The following is a 13,830-nucleotide window of genomic DNA, read 5'->3' as shown; positions in this document are numbered from 1 at the left end:
GCATTGACACGTGTGACATACGCGCACAATGATACAACCTGTAACCTTTGCTTTCAGCACTATAACCAACAAAAATACATTTGACAGCCTTATCATCCAATTTTTTGCGCTGCACTTGTGGCACCAAAGCGTATGCCAAACAGCCAAAAACACGCTTGTGCTTAATAGAAGGCTTTCTATCATGCCATGCTTCATATGGAGTAATAGACTGCAAAGATTTTGTAGGACACCTGTTTAGTACATAAGTGGCACACATAATGGCCTCAAGCCAAAAAGAATGTGGCAAAGCTTGACTTTTGACCATACATCGTGCCATTTCCTTCAGTGACCTGTTTTTCCTCTCAGCAACACCATTTTGCTGAGGTGTATAAGGCACTATACATTGGTGTTTTATACCACGGCTAGCCAGAAATGCATTAAATTCATGAGACATATACTCCCCCCCTCGATCTGAACGGAGGGTGCCCATAGTACATTTCGAGACATTTTCAGCCATAGCCAGAAATTGTTTGAAGCACATAAAAACTTCGGACTTCTCTTTAAGCGGAAATACCCATGCATTCCTGGAGTAATCATCAATGAAAGTCACGAAGTACAAGTAATTGCCCAAGGACGGAGTTTGCATGGGCCCACAAACATCACTATGCACAAGCTGCAACATGCATGTGGCCCGAACTGAACCATCCTTTGGAAACTTAGAACGCTGCATCTTACCCAAAATACAGCCTTCACAAACATGTTTGACAGGTGCTTCAAGAGGTGGCAAAGAAGCAACCATATCAGATTTCTGCAAACGCAGCAAACTGGCAAAATTCAGATGACCAAACGTGCATGCCAAAGTTTTGCATCTGAAATAGCCCTTGAATCTGCAACAGCATTTGCAAAATTTTTTCCACACTTGTCATCAAAGTGAGTTTATAAAGCCCACGGTACAAAAGGCCAGATGCAACAATTTCATCATCAAAACTGAGATAATAAACTGTACATTTGTCATCCACAAATTTGACTACAAGTCCAAGTCTAGCAAGTCGGATACAGACTAGAGATTCTCCTTGATCCCATGTACATAAAGTGCATCAACAAGTGTGAAGGAACTGCCATTTGCAACAGTAAGCACAATCTTTCCAACTCCCTGAACCGGATAAGAGGCATTGTTGGCACAAGTGATTGAATTCCCATGAGGGACAGACTCGAGAGAGGTGAACAATTCAAGATGTGAGGTAATGTGCTTTGTAGCACCACTATTGAAATACCACACATGTGAATCTGCAACAACTGACAAGCATGCATCATGGACAACATGATTGTTAGTGCACTCTGTGTTATAGAATTGATATTTTATTATCTATTGCAGCTGACAGGTGGTAAAAGCATCAACAGATAATGGATTATGCATAAGAATATTACATTTTATGTATATTTGATTATTCAAGTGCTCTTTATGAGCTTTGGCCAATTATGTCCGGCCGGCCAGTTTGTACTCATTTTTGGGCATTCAAGAAATCTACAAATAAATACGTGCAAGAGTAAAATACTCAGTCTTGCACGGGGGGAGATTGCACCCAGTGTCTACGTTGCTCTTCTCATCTCTCCCCTCTTCTCTCTCGCCGTGCCGGCGTAGCATTTCGCTCTAGGAGGTGCGCCTGCACGTGCTCTCTCAATCTCTCTCTCGCTCTCTGTCTCTTTCTGTTCGTGTATCTTGAGATCATGCGACCACGTGATTGTGCCTGGTATGCCGATTAGCCTGTTTTATGCTGTTTATTGTGTTATTTCGAGTATTTCGCAGGGCAACCACACTCCGGCTGTAGCAGTGGTATCAGAGCTGTGGCTATGCTCTTGGGCTTGCAACGGTGATGGCTATGGAGATTGTTATGAACAAAGATAAGTCATGCTTCTTAAATTTATTTTTTCTCGCTTAAAATTGTATGTATGTGATTAGTACAAATCTCCTAAGACAAGCCTAAACATTGTTAACATAGTGTTTAACACTCTTAATAATAATACTAATAATATTGATGTAGCTAGTGTACGTAGTTGATTAAGAGAAACTCTTAGTTTTATCAGGGATGTGTACAGTAGACGAAGAAGAAGAAGAAGAAGAAGAAAAATAAAAAATAAAAAAATTTGATGTTTTAAGATCATAGGTGAATCAAAGACATACAAGAGGAGCTCCAACATAAATTTAAATAGAAATAGGTGTACACATACATATATACATATATATCTTTCTCGTCTCTTCCCTCAACGTAGGGGGAAAACATAGGAAACCTTGTAATGGATATGATCAAGAGAATTCATAGCTCCGTCTCAAGGGACCTCCCCACACCAAGGTTCAGGAATATATCACGGGAAACATCACTAAGGAAAATATTAATAGTAATAATGCACTCCTTATTTTCAAAAATAAAGGATGCAAGATGGGAGCGAGCCCCGTTGCACAACATTATGAGGACGATATGCAGTAGCAGCGGGTTCCAAGCATAGGCGCAGGGCTATCAGCAGCATGCCAAAACGGCAACTCTGTTGGTAGCTACGGCCACATGCAACCCCCAGATGGTGGCAACCAATAACGACGCATCGCATTCAGAACCACGAGTTAATCTGATTTTCTCTCTCTCCCCACTGTTGTGGGTTGTCAGTTTTCCCTCTCCCTGCTTGATCCGCAACCAACCCCCTCCCCCTTTTCCCACCAACCACACCCTCTTCCTCTCCCTCTCAATATCTGCAGTTGCGATAACATGCAGCCACACGAATTAACTCTCTCCCCACTGGAGTCCACCGCTATCCCTATCTCTCCCTGCCTGACCTACAGCCACATGTTTCGCCAGTCGCAACTGCACTCTCTCCCTCTCCACACTTTGTCCATCACAACTCACACACACCACACAAAGTAGTGGTTCTCTGTGTTGACCTCCCGTCTCCTGCTTAGCCACCATGCATAGTTGCAAAAGGGTGACTCTCTCTCTTGGTCGTGTCCTCAGTCGGTAAACATTGCATTCTCTCTCTGTCTCAGTTGTTGGACACACCCGCACCCCTGCACGTTACCCTCTCCCTCCTCAGTTGTTGGATGCCAACACTGGGCTGTGCAAACTGAGGTCTGCACCCTGCTTTGCTCATGGCACCCACAACCACACACCCACAAAGGGAAAAGCAAACAGCATGCAGACGAACACATAAGCACCCAAGACTACGAGCTTGACAAGCAGGGCTACCTCCTTATGTAATCTCGTACAAATGCATACAAAATAGCAATGCTTATACTGCATTCCCAGAGAACGCTGCAATGGGCTGATAGTAGAGTACTACCTCTGCAAGCTTACAATATTCAACATGGAGATGCTGCCAGCAAGGGGGTCTCACAGTTTTGGTGCTGTAGGACGAGCAGGCGAATCAAGTGTACAGAGAAGTTGCCGGCCAGGAGTCATAGTCCTTGACACACTCTCTCTCTCTCTCTCTCTCTCTCTCTCTCTCTCTCTCTCTCTCTCTCTCTCTCGCTTGTTCCGCCCTCTCTCTATCTCTTGCATGACGCCGAGTCTCGTCAACAACTGAAGCAGCAATATGACTCAAATTTTTGGAAACATCTCCCAGCCCCTTCTCGGCCGCTGGCGGCCATCCAATACTCAGGAAACTGTGAACCTCCTGCCAGACAAGGAGATAACCTATCCAACCCATTCAATGCTGATTATTATGTATATGAAAAATGGTTCTATCTGCTTTTGATCAAGATCGGAGCACCGGATGAACGGCATTGGCGCAACGAGACAAGGCTGCATGTTCACAACCCCAGAGGCAAGGTGAACTGGGAAGAGACTGACACTCACATTGACATATTTGATGACTGGCAAAACGTGAGCCATTGCGTACATCATTTGTGGGAGCTCAACGATTTTGCTGCTGCAAATTCCAGCTCCGCCGGATGGACCAAGCGACAAGCCATGAAAAGGCACTTCACTGTCAAGGATACGACCGTCAGAGTCGTCGTTTTCACAAAAGACTCAACAATGGCTGCATTTGTAGTGGAAACAACATTTGCAGTGGAACCACCCTCTTTCTTCTTAGCCTCTTTGGCCTTCAACTTAGGACACTACTTGATCAAGTGATCATTAGATTTACAATAATGGCAATGCATCTTCTTTTTGCCCTTATCACCAGAATTGCCAGACGAAGTGCTGCTAGCAAAAGCATTAGGAACATAGTTTTTGCCACTCGCGCAATAGAACCATAAGAACTGGCTGCATTGCTGTTACCACCCTTTCTTTGAGAAGCAATAAAAGCCTGTTCAACTGCACGCTGTCTAGTCCTGTTTTTTCTGGAAAGTAACTCTTGCAACAGCAATGTGCATAATGCATCAAACTTGACAACTTCTAGATTTCCTTGGGTCATAAGTCTCCAAGTACTAGCAAAAGTCTGGTAAGAATCTGGTAAGGCATCAAGAACAATCTGCAAAAGGAAACTGTCAGAAATGACTTCACCTGCAAAAATAAGTTGCTCATTGATATCCTTGACACTAGCAAGGAAAGTGTCCATATCATCTTCCTCATGCATAATCTTCGACTCTAGCTCTTTACGCAGCAAAGCAATTTTAGCCTCATTGCGACTTGCATAAAGACCAGCCAAAATATCCCAAGCCCGTTTTGCAGATTTTGCTGAACGGATGTGAGGAACAATGGTGCGCTTCATAGACAACGCAATCAATGCATGAGCCTATGCATCCTTTACATCCCAACGAGCTTGTTCTGCCATAGGCAAAACAACTCTAATAGCAACAATCCTTGCAGCAAGACCTGCAACATCCTCAACATCACCTATGTCCTGAGAACCAGGACGTACATCAATGCCATGCACAATGTTCCAGACGCCCTTTGACACAAGAACGTGCTACATCATATAAGCCCACATAGGGTAATTGTCCCCATCCAACCTGTCCTCATCAGCAAACATCTTGAAGACATATGTGTTGTTGTCAGCCATGGTAAATGCTGCACCTGATGTGAAAACTGCCCGAAAATAGGAGAAACGAAGTGGGAACAACACGTGCTATAAAGAACAAACCGTAGAAGACTGTAAGGCACCTGTTATGCAGAAAATGGCACTGACAAAATTTTTGCACAAAATGACAAAATTGCCTGTGCAGACTTGCCTGTAGTGGATGAAGGAAGCTCAAGGCACACAGTAGAGAGTGTGTTACTTAGTGTGCAATGGAAAGATAGATAGCCCTAGAGTGATGGGCGTATATACAATGCTCGGGGGAAAAAACCTTCTAAGAAGGGAAAAAATGCCCCGGCGGTCCTAGTGTGTTCACACACATCACTACCACATGTATATTGTAACACTATTGACTCTGTAAGTGCTGAGTGGGTGGAAGTTTTTACGAGAAGGCAATGATGAATGGATATTTGGGATGGGAGGAAAAGCAGTTTGAGGCTTTTGGTGGGAACCAACTTCTGGTTTATTTTTAAAGAGGCACATAATGCGTTTTTCTATTGGGTTGCAGTAATCAACGAGATGGGACTTCACATGGAGCCCCCGCCAAGAGGGGGGGTGAGAGAGAGCATATAGAGGGAGGGCGAGCAGGTAAAAAAGGAGGAGTCGAAATTAGCAGGGAGGAAGAGGCACTGTAGAAGTTTGAAGGGGGAGCCACCACGCAGAGCCATACTCGAGCTGGAGAGTGCAGGTAGAGAGAGGCCTGTAGGGTGGCCATCTAGATATAATTGACAAGGGGCAGACGATTTCCAAAGAGGAACCGCTCAGAGAAGCTCAGAGAGAGGTCAAAATCGCTATCTGAGGGTGGTGATTGCCATGACGAGGACATCAAGGCCAACAAAATATAGCAGGTGCAGGAGATCCTGCTGGGAAGCATGCTGAGCTTGCCTTGGGCGTGATCAGAAGGGTGGGCTGGGAGGGTCAATAGGGACGTAGAGGAGCTCTGAGAGAGTTGGAGAGCGGGCTACAGAAGCCGAGGAGGGAGTGAGGAGAGGAGTTCGACTGTAGTCGTATGGTGGTCCATGCCAAGAAGGGTTAGTAAGGGGTGTTGCAGGGCCACTGTGCAGCAAAGTAAGTGACCAAGGGGTTTGTGCTTGGAGTTTCAAGAGAGAGAAGGGGCATCGGGTGCCAAAAGCGCTAACGAAAGGAGGGACCGCACCTCAGAGGTGTGGTGATTCAAGCTTTGAGGTGGCCAGCTGGTTGAAGCAAGAGAAAGCTTGCAAAGCGAAGCAACAGTGGAGTTAAGCCGCCAAGGAGAGGTTGCACAACATTAAAGAAAGGGATAGCCGAACATCTACAAGAGCATTCATTGGGATTTTCATAAGAGCTAGGGATTAAACAAACTTGTGACGGGGCTCTCTCTCTCTCTCTCTCTCTCTATATATATATATATCTATATATATATATATATATGAAGGAGTACGAGCGGAAGTGCGACGCGAGAGAGAGTGTGAGAAGAAGAGCACGACGATATGGTGAACTCGCTCTACTGTAATGTGTAGAGCATAGTGAGTTCTTATTAGGTTTTTACAAAAGAATATGTGTACATACTTGGCAGCCTGCTCACTTACTTGGGCGACCACATTGGGCTTTATACCCCAACAACCTCCCACTTAAAGTCCAATGTGGTACTTTAAGTGTGAGAGAAGCTACTATACAAGCTAATATACAAGAGATGTAGAGAAGTGATGTACTACCCTACACCTAACTGCTTGCGAAAATGCGCAAAGCTCTCTGAGGGAAGTCCTTTTGTAAGTAGATCAACAGGATTTTCTGTGGTGTGAACTTTGACAAGCTGAATTTGCTTATCCTCGAGCATTTCCTTGATGAAATGATACTTCACATCCACATGCTTTGTCTTTGAGTGATAAACTGTATTGCGAGCCAATTGTATAGCACTCTGACTATCACAATATAACACAGGCATCTCTTCTTTGATTCCCAAATCTGTTACTAGTCGATTAAGCCAAATTGATTCTTTGCATGCTTCAGATGCTGCAACATATTCAGCCTCTATAGTAGACTGAGTAACACAATCTTGTAATCTAGAACGCCATGATACTGCTCCACCAGCCAATGTAAAGACATACCCTGAAGTAGACCTTCGGTTGTCTAAGTCACCTGCATAATGTGAGTCTGTAAAACCCTTTACACTTAGCTCCTGACTCCCATAGCATATACACATACTCTTTGTAGCTTTCAGGTATCTCAATATTCCTTTTACTGCCTCCCAATGTTTCTTGCCTGGGTTTGACATGTATCGACTTACTACTCCCACTGCAAATGCAATGTCTGGGCGAGTAGCAATCATTGCATACATCAAACTACCCACTGTAGACGCATATGGAATCTTATCCATTTCAGCCCGTTCTTCCTCAGACACAGGACAATCTTGTTTGCTAAGTTTCACATATGGTGGCAATGGAACACTCAATGCCTTTCCCTTTTCCATATTGAAACGTTGCAAAACCTTGTCAATATACTTTGTTTGAGATAACCAAATCAACTTCTTTGATCTGTCTCTCTCAATGTGCATACCAAGAATATGACTTGCCTCACCCATGTCTTTCATGTCAAACGATTTTGCCATCTTTGACTTCAAAGCTGAAATTTCTTCCAAGTGCTTGCCAGCAATCAACATGTCATCCACATACAAAATAAGGATCCGCCAACTGCCATCGTTAGCCTTCTTTGTATATAGAAAGTGATCGAACTCACTACGTTTGTAGCCTTGAGAAAGCATAAACTTGTGGAACTTATGGTACCATGCCCTCGGTGATTGTTTTAAGCCATAAAGACTCTTTCACAACTGGCATACCAAATCTTCCTTGCCTTTCTCAACAAACCCTTCTGGCTGCTGCATGTAAATTTCCACATCTAATCACCATGCAAGAACGTTGTCTTGACATCCATTTGGTGCAACACCAAATCTAATATGGCAACCAATGCAAGAAAGCATCTCAATGTAGTCATCTTGACCACCAGAGAGAAGACTTCATCAAAGTCAATGCCTTGTTCTTGCTTAAAGCCCTTGGCAACAAGCCTTGCTTTGTACTTTGGCTGGGAATGAGTGGTGATCTTATACCTGTAAACCCATTTACAAGGTAGAGCCTTTTTGCCCTGTGGTAATTTAACTAGCTTCCATGTTTGGTTTTTATGCAGAGCTGTCATCTCTGGCTGCATGGCCAATTGCCAATTCCTGGAGTCCTTCATTTGCACTACTTCCTTGTAACATGAAGGCTCATTGCAATTAGTCAACATGACATAGTTCATAGATGGAACAAACCGATCAGGAGGTCGTGAGATACATCCCCATTTACGCAAAATAGGTGGCTGAGGCTCAGCCACAACCTGTGGTTCCACTCTATCCTGTCCTTGCTCTTCTTGAGCCCTGACATTTTTTCTTGCACGTGCAGGTCCATCTTCTTGGAAGACAACTCTTCTAATCTCCTCAACCCTCTCTGGTTTAGAATGATATTTGGCTTCATTAAAGTGAACATCATTGCTGTGGATAACCTTTCTGGATTCGGGATCCCAAAGTATGTATCCCATCTCACCAGAATTACCATAGCCTAGAAAGATGCACTTTCTACTCTTCGGCTCAAGTTTGTTCCTAAATTCCTTTGGAACGTGAGTATATGCCTCACATCCAAAGACTTTGATATGCTTGTATGATGGCACCTTGCCTGACCATACCATCTCTGCCACTGAATCCTTCTGCAAAACCTTGCTAGGAGATCTATTTATAAGATGAACAGCTGTTGATACAGCTTCAACCCAAAACCCATTTGGCAGCTGTGCATCAGACAACATACTTCTGAACTTCTCTTGTATGGTCCTATTCATCCTCTCAACAACACCATTTTGAGGAGGATTGTAAGGACCAGTAAGTTCACGTTTTATACCTTTTGACTCACAAAAGTCTTGAAAGGCCTTTGAAACATACTCTCCACCATTGTCAGTGCTTAAGCATTTAAGCTTCTTGCCACTCTGATTCTCCACAAGTGTCACAAACGTTTTGAAAACACTAAACGCTTCGTCCTTGTGCTTGAGAAAGTAAACCCATACTTTCCTCGAGTAATCATCTATAAATGTCATACAGTAAGAAGCTCCCCCTAGAGATAGCTTAGGCATAGGTCCACACAAATCACTATGAACAAGTGCCAACTGTGTATCTCTTCTACTACTTCTATGCTTATCTGGCTACTGTATTTGCTTACCATACAGACAATGTTCACAAAATTCAAAATCATTAAATGAAAAGCCAGGCAAATAACCAGAATAAGACAAGATTTCCATTCCCTTCTTGGACATATGTCCTAACCGGCTATGCCACAAAGAAACATTCGGCTGCTCGGTTACATTGATTACATTTTTAGAGACATTTGATACATAAATCATGTAAAGTCCTCCGGACTTTACTCCATGTGCTACTGTCATAGAACCCTTGGATATCTTCCACATGTTTTGTCCAAAAGTGGTTATGTAGCCAACATTATCAAGTAAACCTGTGATGATCAAGCTCTTTGTAATTGCGGGAACATGCCTAACATTTTTCAGCGTGAAAGAAGAGCCATTCTGAAACTTCAATTCAACATCTCCAACACCTAAGATCTCACGTGTCTGCCCATTGCCTAGCCGAACATGATCTTTAGTGGTCACATAAGAGGTAAACTACTCCTTGTTTGGAGATACATGAAGTGATGCCCCTGAGTCTATAATCCAGTCACTAAGTGCATTTCCATCAGATGCTCTAAGAAGAGCTGAGTCCATTGTATTCTTCAAGAAGTAGATGTCTCCTGACACTAGACTGTCATCCTCTGCAACAGTGTTTGTCACATTTATTTCTTGAATCTTCACTGAGGGCTTGTTCTTCTCACCATGGTCTTCAGCTTTCTCTTTTCCTTTTTCTGCTTTCCATTCTCTGCAGTCTCTTTTCATGTGACCCTTCTTGCCACAATGGTAGCATTCTATGTCACTCTTGCCTTTAGCACTGCGGGACTTGCTACGAGACTGATTCCTCTTTCCACCTTTGTACTTTTCTTTGGTCCTTCCCCTGACAACTAAGGCTATTCCTTTGCCTTTGTCCATTGTCTTTCTGTTGGTTTATTCAGTAAGCAGACTGCCTTCTACACCTGCTATGGTCAAACCATCTGGAGGTGCAGAATAACTCAAAGCTGTGCGAAAAGTGTCCCAACTTTTCGGCAATGTGATCAACAGGAACATAGCTCTAACAGGTTCATGAAACTTGACACCTTGAGCTGACAACTGGCTGTAGATGGTGTTGAATTCATTCAGATGATTGGACATAGGTGTCCCTTCTTTCATCTTCAAGTCAACAAGCTTCTTAAGCCAGTACACTTGTGAAGCTGCACTCTGCTTCTCATAAAGATCAGTCAACTTTGTCCATGCTTCATAAGCCGACATCTCGTCTGCTACATTGAAGTAAACGCTTTCTGCCAAAGTCAGCATAATGGTAGAAAGTGTCAATTCATCCATTTCGCTCCATTAATCTTCGTCCATATCTTCTGGTTTTATCCCCTTGAGCTTTATAGGTTTTATCTGCTTCTTTTGTACCAACACGTGCCAAATCTGATTCTTCCACAATGGGAAATTGGTTCCATCCAACTTCTTGATATTGTAAAGAGCAGTGTCCTATGATCCAGCCATAGCTACGCTTCACAGTAGTTTACTTTCCTGGGAAAAATTCGGCAGAGTTTCCCTGTAAACTGAACTCAGAACCAATATCAACCTATCAAATGAACCAAGAAAGCTTCAGATTCTGCAGAAATTTCGGAAGAGTCTCCTTTGTAAAATGGCTCTGGTGTACTAAAAAACAGACCAAAAACAGCTCAAAAAAAACCACTGTCTCTCTAACACTGTAAGCTGTGGGTAAACCAATCCTGCACCTGTACTGTCTCTCACTGTCCTGTCACTGTCCTGTAAGCATAGACTGTGACAATGCCTCAACGGCAGTAAAGCAAAGATGCAATCCCAACTGTCTAACTCACAGTCAATACATCCTAGCTGCCTATCTAAGGGTGCTCGAGGGATCGCTCCAAGACCTGTATCACTAAAAGGATCTCAACATTCAAGAATCCCCCAGCTCAATAAAACCTCACTCGACCCTCAACAAAGGCTGCAGTAAATCTGACAATACATAGACTTCCCACAAAGTCATACATCCACAAATTTTCCACTATATGCTGTAACCGCTGCAGCGGTTGTTTGCTGCGTGACTCACAGCCAGCAAACCCTCAACAGACATACATCATCTCTAACAATACATCCCATGTGGAAGTACCTGCAATGTCAGGATGAAATCTGGAATATCAAGCAGCAAACACAAGCTACCTGATGAACTAGTGGATGTGGCCTACAGTCTGTGTGTAGATGCACCCGTGTCGTATGTGACACGCCTCCAAGAACTATGAGCCGTCCTTCGATGTGTAGATAGCCACAAATCAGCACTCAGGGAGTGCCGATATCCTCAGCACCTGCAGTCGTAGGTCGAAACCCCAAATTTGCAGAGTCGGACTTGCACACACCAAGACCACGTAGTTGAAAATGGCTGCGCAAAGCTTTGTTGAAGCCGAATGGTGGCCGAGATGACCTCAGAATGAAATTTTGAGAACACCAAGTCCTTCGGGCTTACCCATGGCCGTGTCTTCGCCCGTCGAATCTCACTCCAATCTGAGCAGGTGACTCTCGCTTACCTGCAAATGCTGCCCCGAGCCTCGATCTGAGCTCTGATACCAGTTGAAGGAGTACGAGCGGAAGTGCGACGCGAGAGAGAGTGCGAGAAGAAGAGCACGACGATATGGTGAACTCGCTCTACTGTAATGTGTAGAGCATAGTGAGTTCTTATTAGGTTTTTACAAAAGAATATGTGTACATACCTGGCGGCCCGCTCACTTACCTGGGCGACCACATTGGGCTTTATACCCCAACAATATATGTGTATATATATATATGTATATATATGGCACTCAGTTGAAGAGTAGCGACAAGACCAAGCCGGCTCTTGTTGAAGTTTCTTTCCGTCTTTGCCTTTTGGCTTCATCTGAATATAGGTGTTATGAAGTCATCCACGTGGTGTTTGAAAGGTTAGCTTTGGTACTCCGAACTGGCAGAGAGGCCTAGCTATAGAAGTTTTGTGTCTTGGCTTTCTACTGTCAATGCTATTGATCCGGATTTTAGAGATCTGATTTCAGCCCTTGCACTAGGGAAGAAAGAGGAACCATTTACTTTACAAGATTATTATCTTCTCTATGGCAATAGACTATACGTTACTAACTCACTACGTGAGAAAGTAATGTATGAATCTCATGCTCCTCCTTATGTGGGACATAGAGGGATTCAGTCTACCCTAAAAGGGATTGAAACATATTTCTATTGGCCTACCATGAAAGCAAACATACAAGAGTATGTTTCTAAATGTGTGGTATGCCAAATGACAAAGTTTGATAGAGGGAAGCAACCTGGATTGCCCAACCAAAGACTTGGGCAATCCAAAGATGAGGATATAAACCCTTTTCATATCACAAATCTTCAAGTACCATGGCTTGCCGATGTCCATAGTGTTGGATAGAGATCCTAGAATGAACAGTAATATATTGGAAGGGTCTCTTTGAGAATTTAGGATAAGGCTAAACTTCTCTTCGGCCTATCACCTGCAAATGGATGGCCAAAGTGAAATAGCTAACCTAACAATTCTTGATCTACTAAAAGCCTACGTAACGGAAGTAGATCAAAGGTCCCAATGGGAGAAGTACTTATCCTTGGTGGAGTATGCCTACAATAATACTGAAAATACCTCCACAAGAAAAGAACCATTTGAGGTAATTGAGGGAAGATCAGAAAGTCCCCTGCTACTTAAGGTACACAGGAAAATCTTCGTTGTAGATGAGTATAGCCGAGACCTACAAGAATGTTTTCAAAAGATTAAGGATGCTATCTTTATCTCACAGCAAAGGCAAAAGGTTGCTGCTGATAAGCACAGAAGGACCCAAGACTTTAAAGAAAATGATTGGGTCTTGCTTAAATTTCCCTAGGCTCGATTAAGGCACACGACGGGCAAGAATCCTACGGGACACCAAAAGTACTATGCTAAGCTAGCAAAAAGGTACTATGGTCCCTTCCAAATTCTTAGAACAATCAATGAGATGGCCTATCAACTTAAGTTGCCCAGTCATTGGCTCATACACAATGCTTTCCATGTGAGCCTACTAAAGCCTTACAAAGGAGATCCACCTCAAGAACCAACTATTGAAGACCCATCGGAGATAGAGGACCAAGATGCGGTGCTGCAGTCCGAGTCCATTCTCCGACATGAAGACAAGGTTCTAAGAGGTGGTAAGATTATCCGATGGTATCTTATTAAGTTTAAGAACTATCCTTTTGAAGATGCTAGATGGATGCAAGGCATACAATTAAAGGATAACCTAAACCTTGTCAATGCTTACAATTCTTCCCTAGAGTAAGAAAATGTACAAATGTTCAAAATGAACAAAGTTTTTATCTTATGAGACTCTCTTTTTCTTTATTGTGCACAAATGTTAAGAAGTATGCATGCTTAGGATCAAGTTTACGGAGACGACATCTCCCAAACACCAAGTAGAGCTTGTCACTCTACTATGGAAGATTGATGGGACTAATGTGCAAACATGCTTGCGACAGCTTCGACTCTCAAGCGCCAAATGGACTAGTCATCCATTCTGGAACGGTATCGTAGGGTAAAATAGGGATCCTCTACCCGCTAGAAAAAGGACTAATTATATGCTTTATCATCTCTACCTCATAATCGAGGACAACTATGATTTCAAGAGAGAGGTAATATCATAATAA

The 13,830-nt window shown here is 43.3% G+C and overlaps 1 protein-coding gene across 1 annotated transcript; it reads left to right on the top strand.

Moving 5' to 3' along the window:
- Positions 1 to 3,330: 3,330 nt before the first annotated feature.
- Positions 3,331 to 6,257, top strand: LOC147446109 (uncharacterized). Its single transcript, XM_086524670.1, has 3 exons — positions 3,331 to 3,385; positions 3,574 to 4,013; positions 6,180 to 6,257. The coding sequence occupies exons 1-3, from the start codon at positions 3,331 to 3,333 to the stop codon at positions 6,255 to 6,257; spliced, it is 573 nt and encodes a 190-aa protein (XP_086380796.1).
- Positions 6,258 to 13,830: the final 7,573 nt, after the last annotated feature.

The sequence above is a fragment of the Adiantum capillus-veneris genome, chromosome 12 (assembly GCF_014529385.1).
Source record: "Adiantum capillus-veneris isolate H3 chromosome 12, ASM1452938v2, whole genome shotgun sequence".
Lineage (NCBI taxonomy): Eukaryota > Viridiplantae > Streptophyta > Polypodiopsida > Polypodiales > Pteridaceae > Adiantum > Adiantum capillus-veneris.
This window is presented reverse-complemented; position numbering and strand designations above follow the sequence as displayed.

Excerpts from the sequence above, each read along its gene's own strand:
- LOC147446109 (XM_086524670.1), top strand. The coding sequence starts at position 3,331 with ATGGAGATGCTGCCAGCAAGGGGGTCTCACAGTTTTGGTGCTGTAGGA. Across the intron at positions 3,386-3,573 it reads TGGTGCTGTAGGACGAGCAG|GGAAACATCTCCCAGCCCCT; the intron begins GCGAATCAAGTG and ends ACTCAAATTTTT. Across the intron at positions 4,014-6,179 it reads ACTCAACAATGGCTGCATTT|CTGGTTGAAGCAAGAGAAAG; the intron begins GTAGTGGAAACA and ends TGAGGTGGCCAG.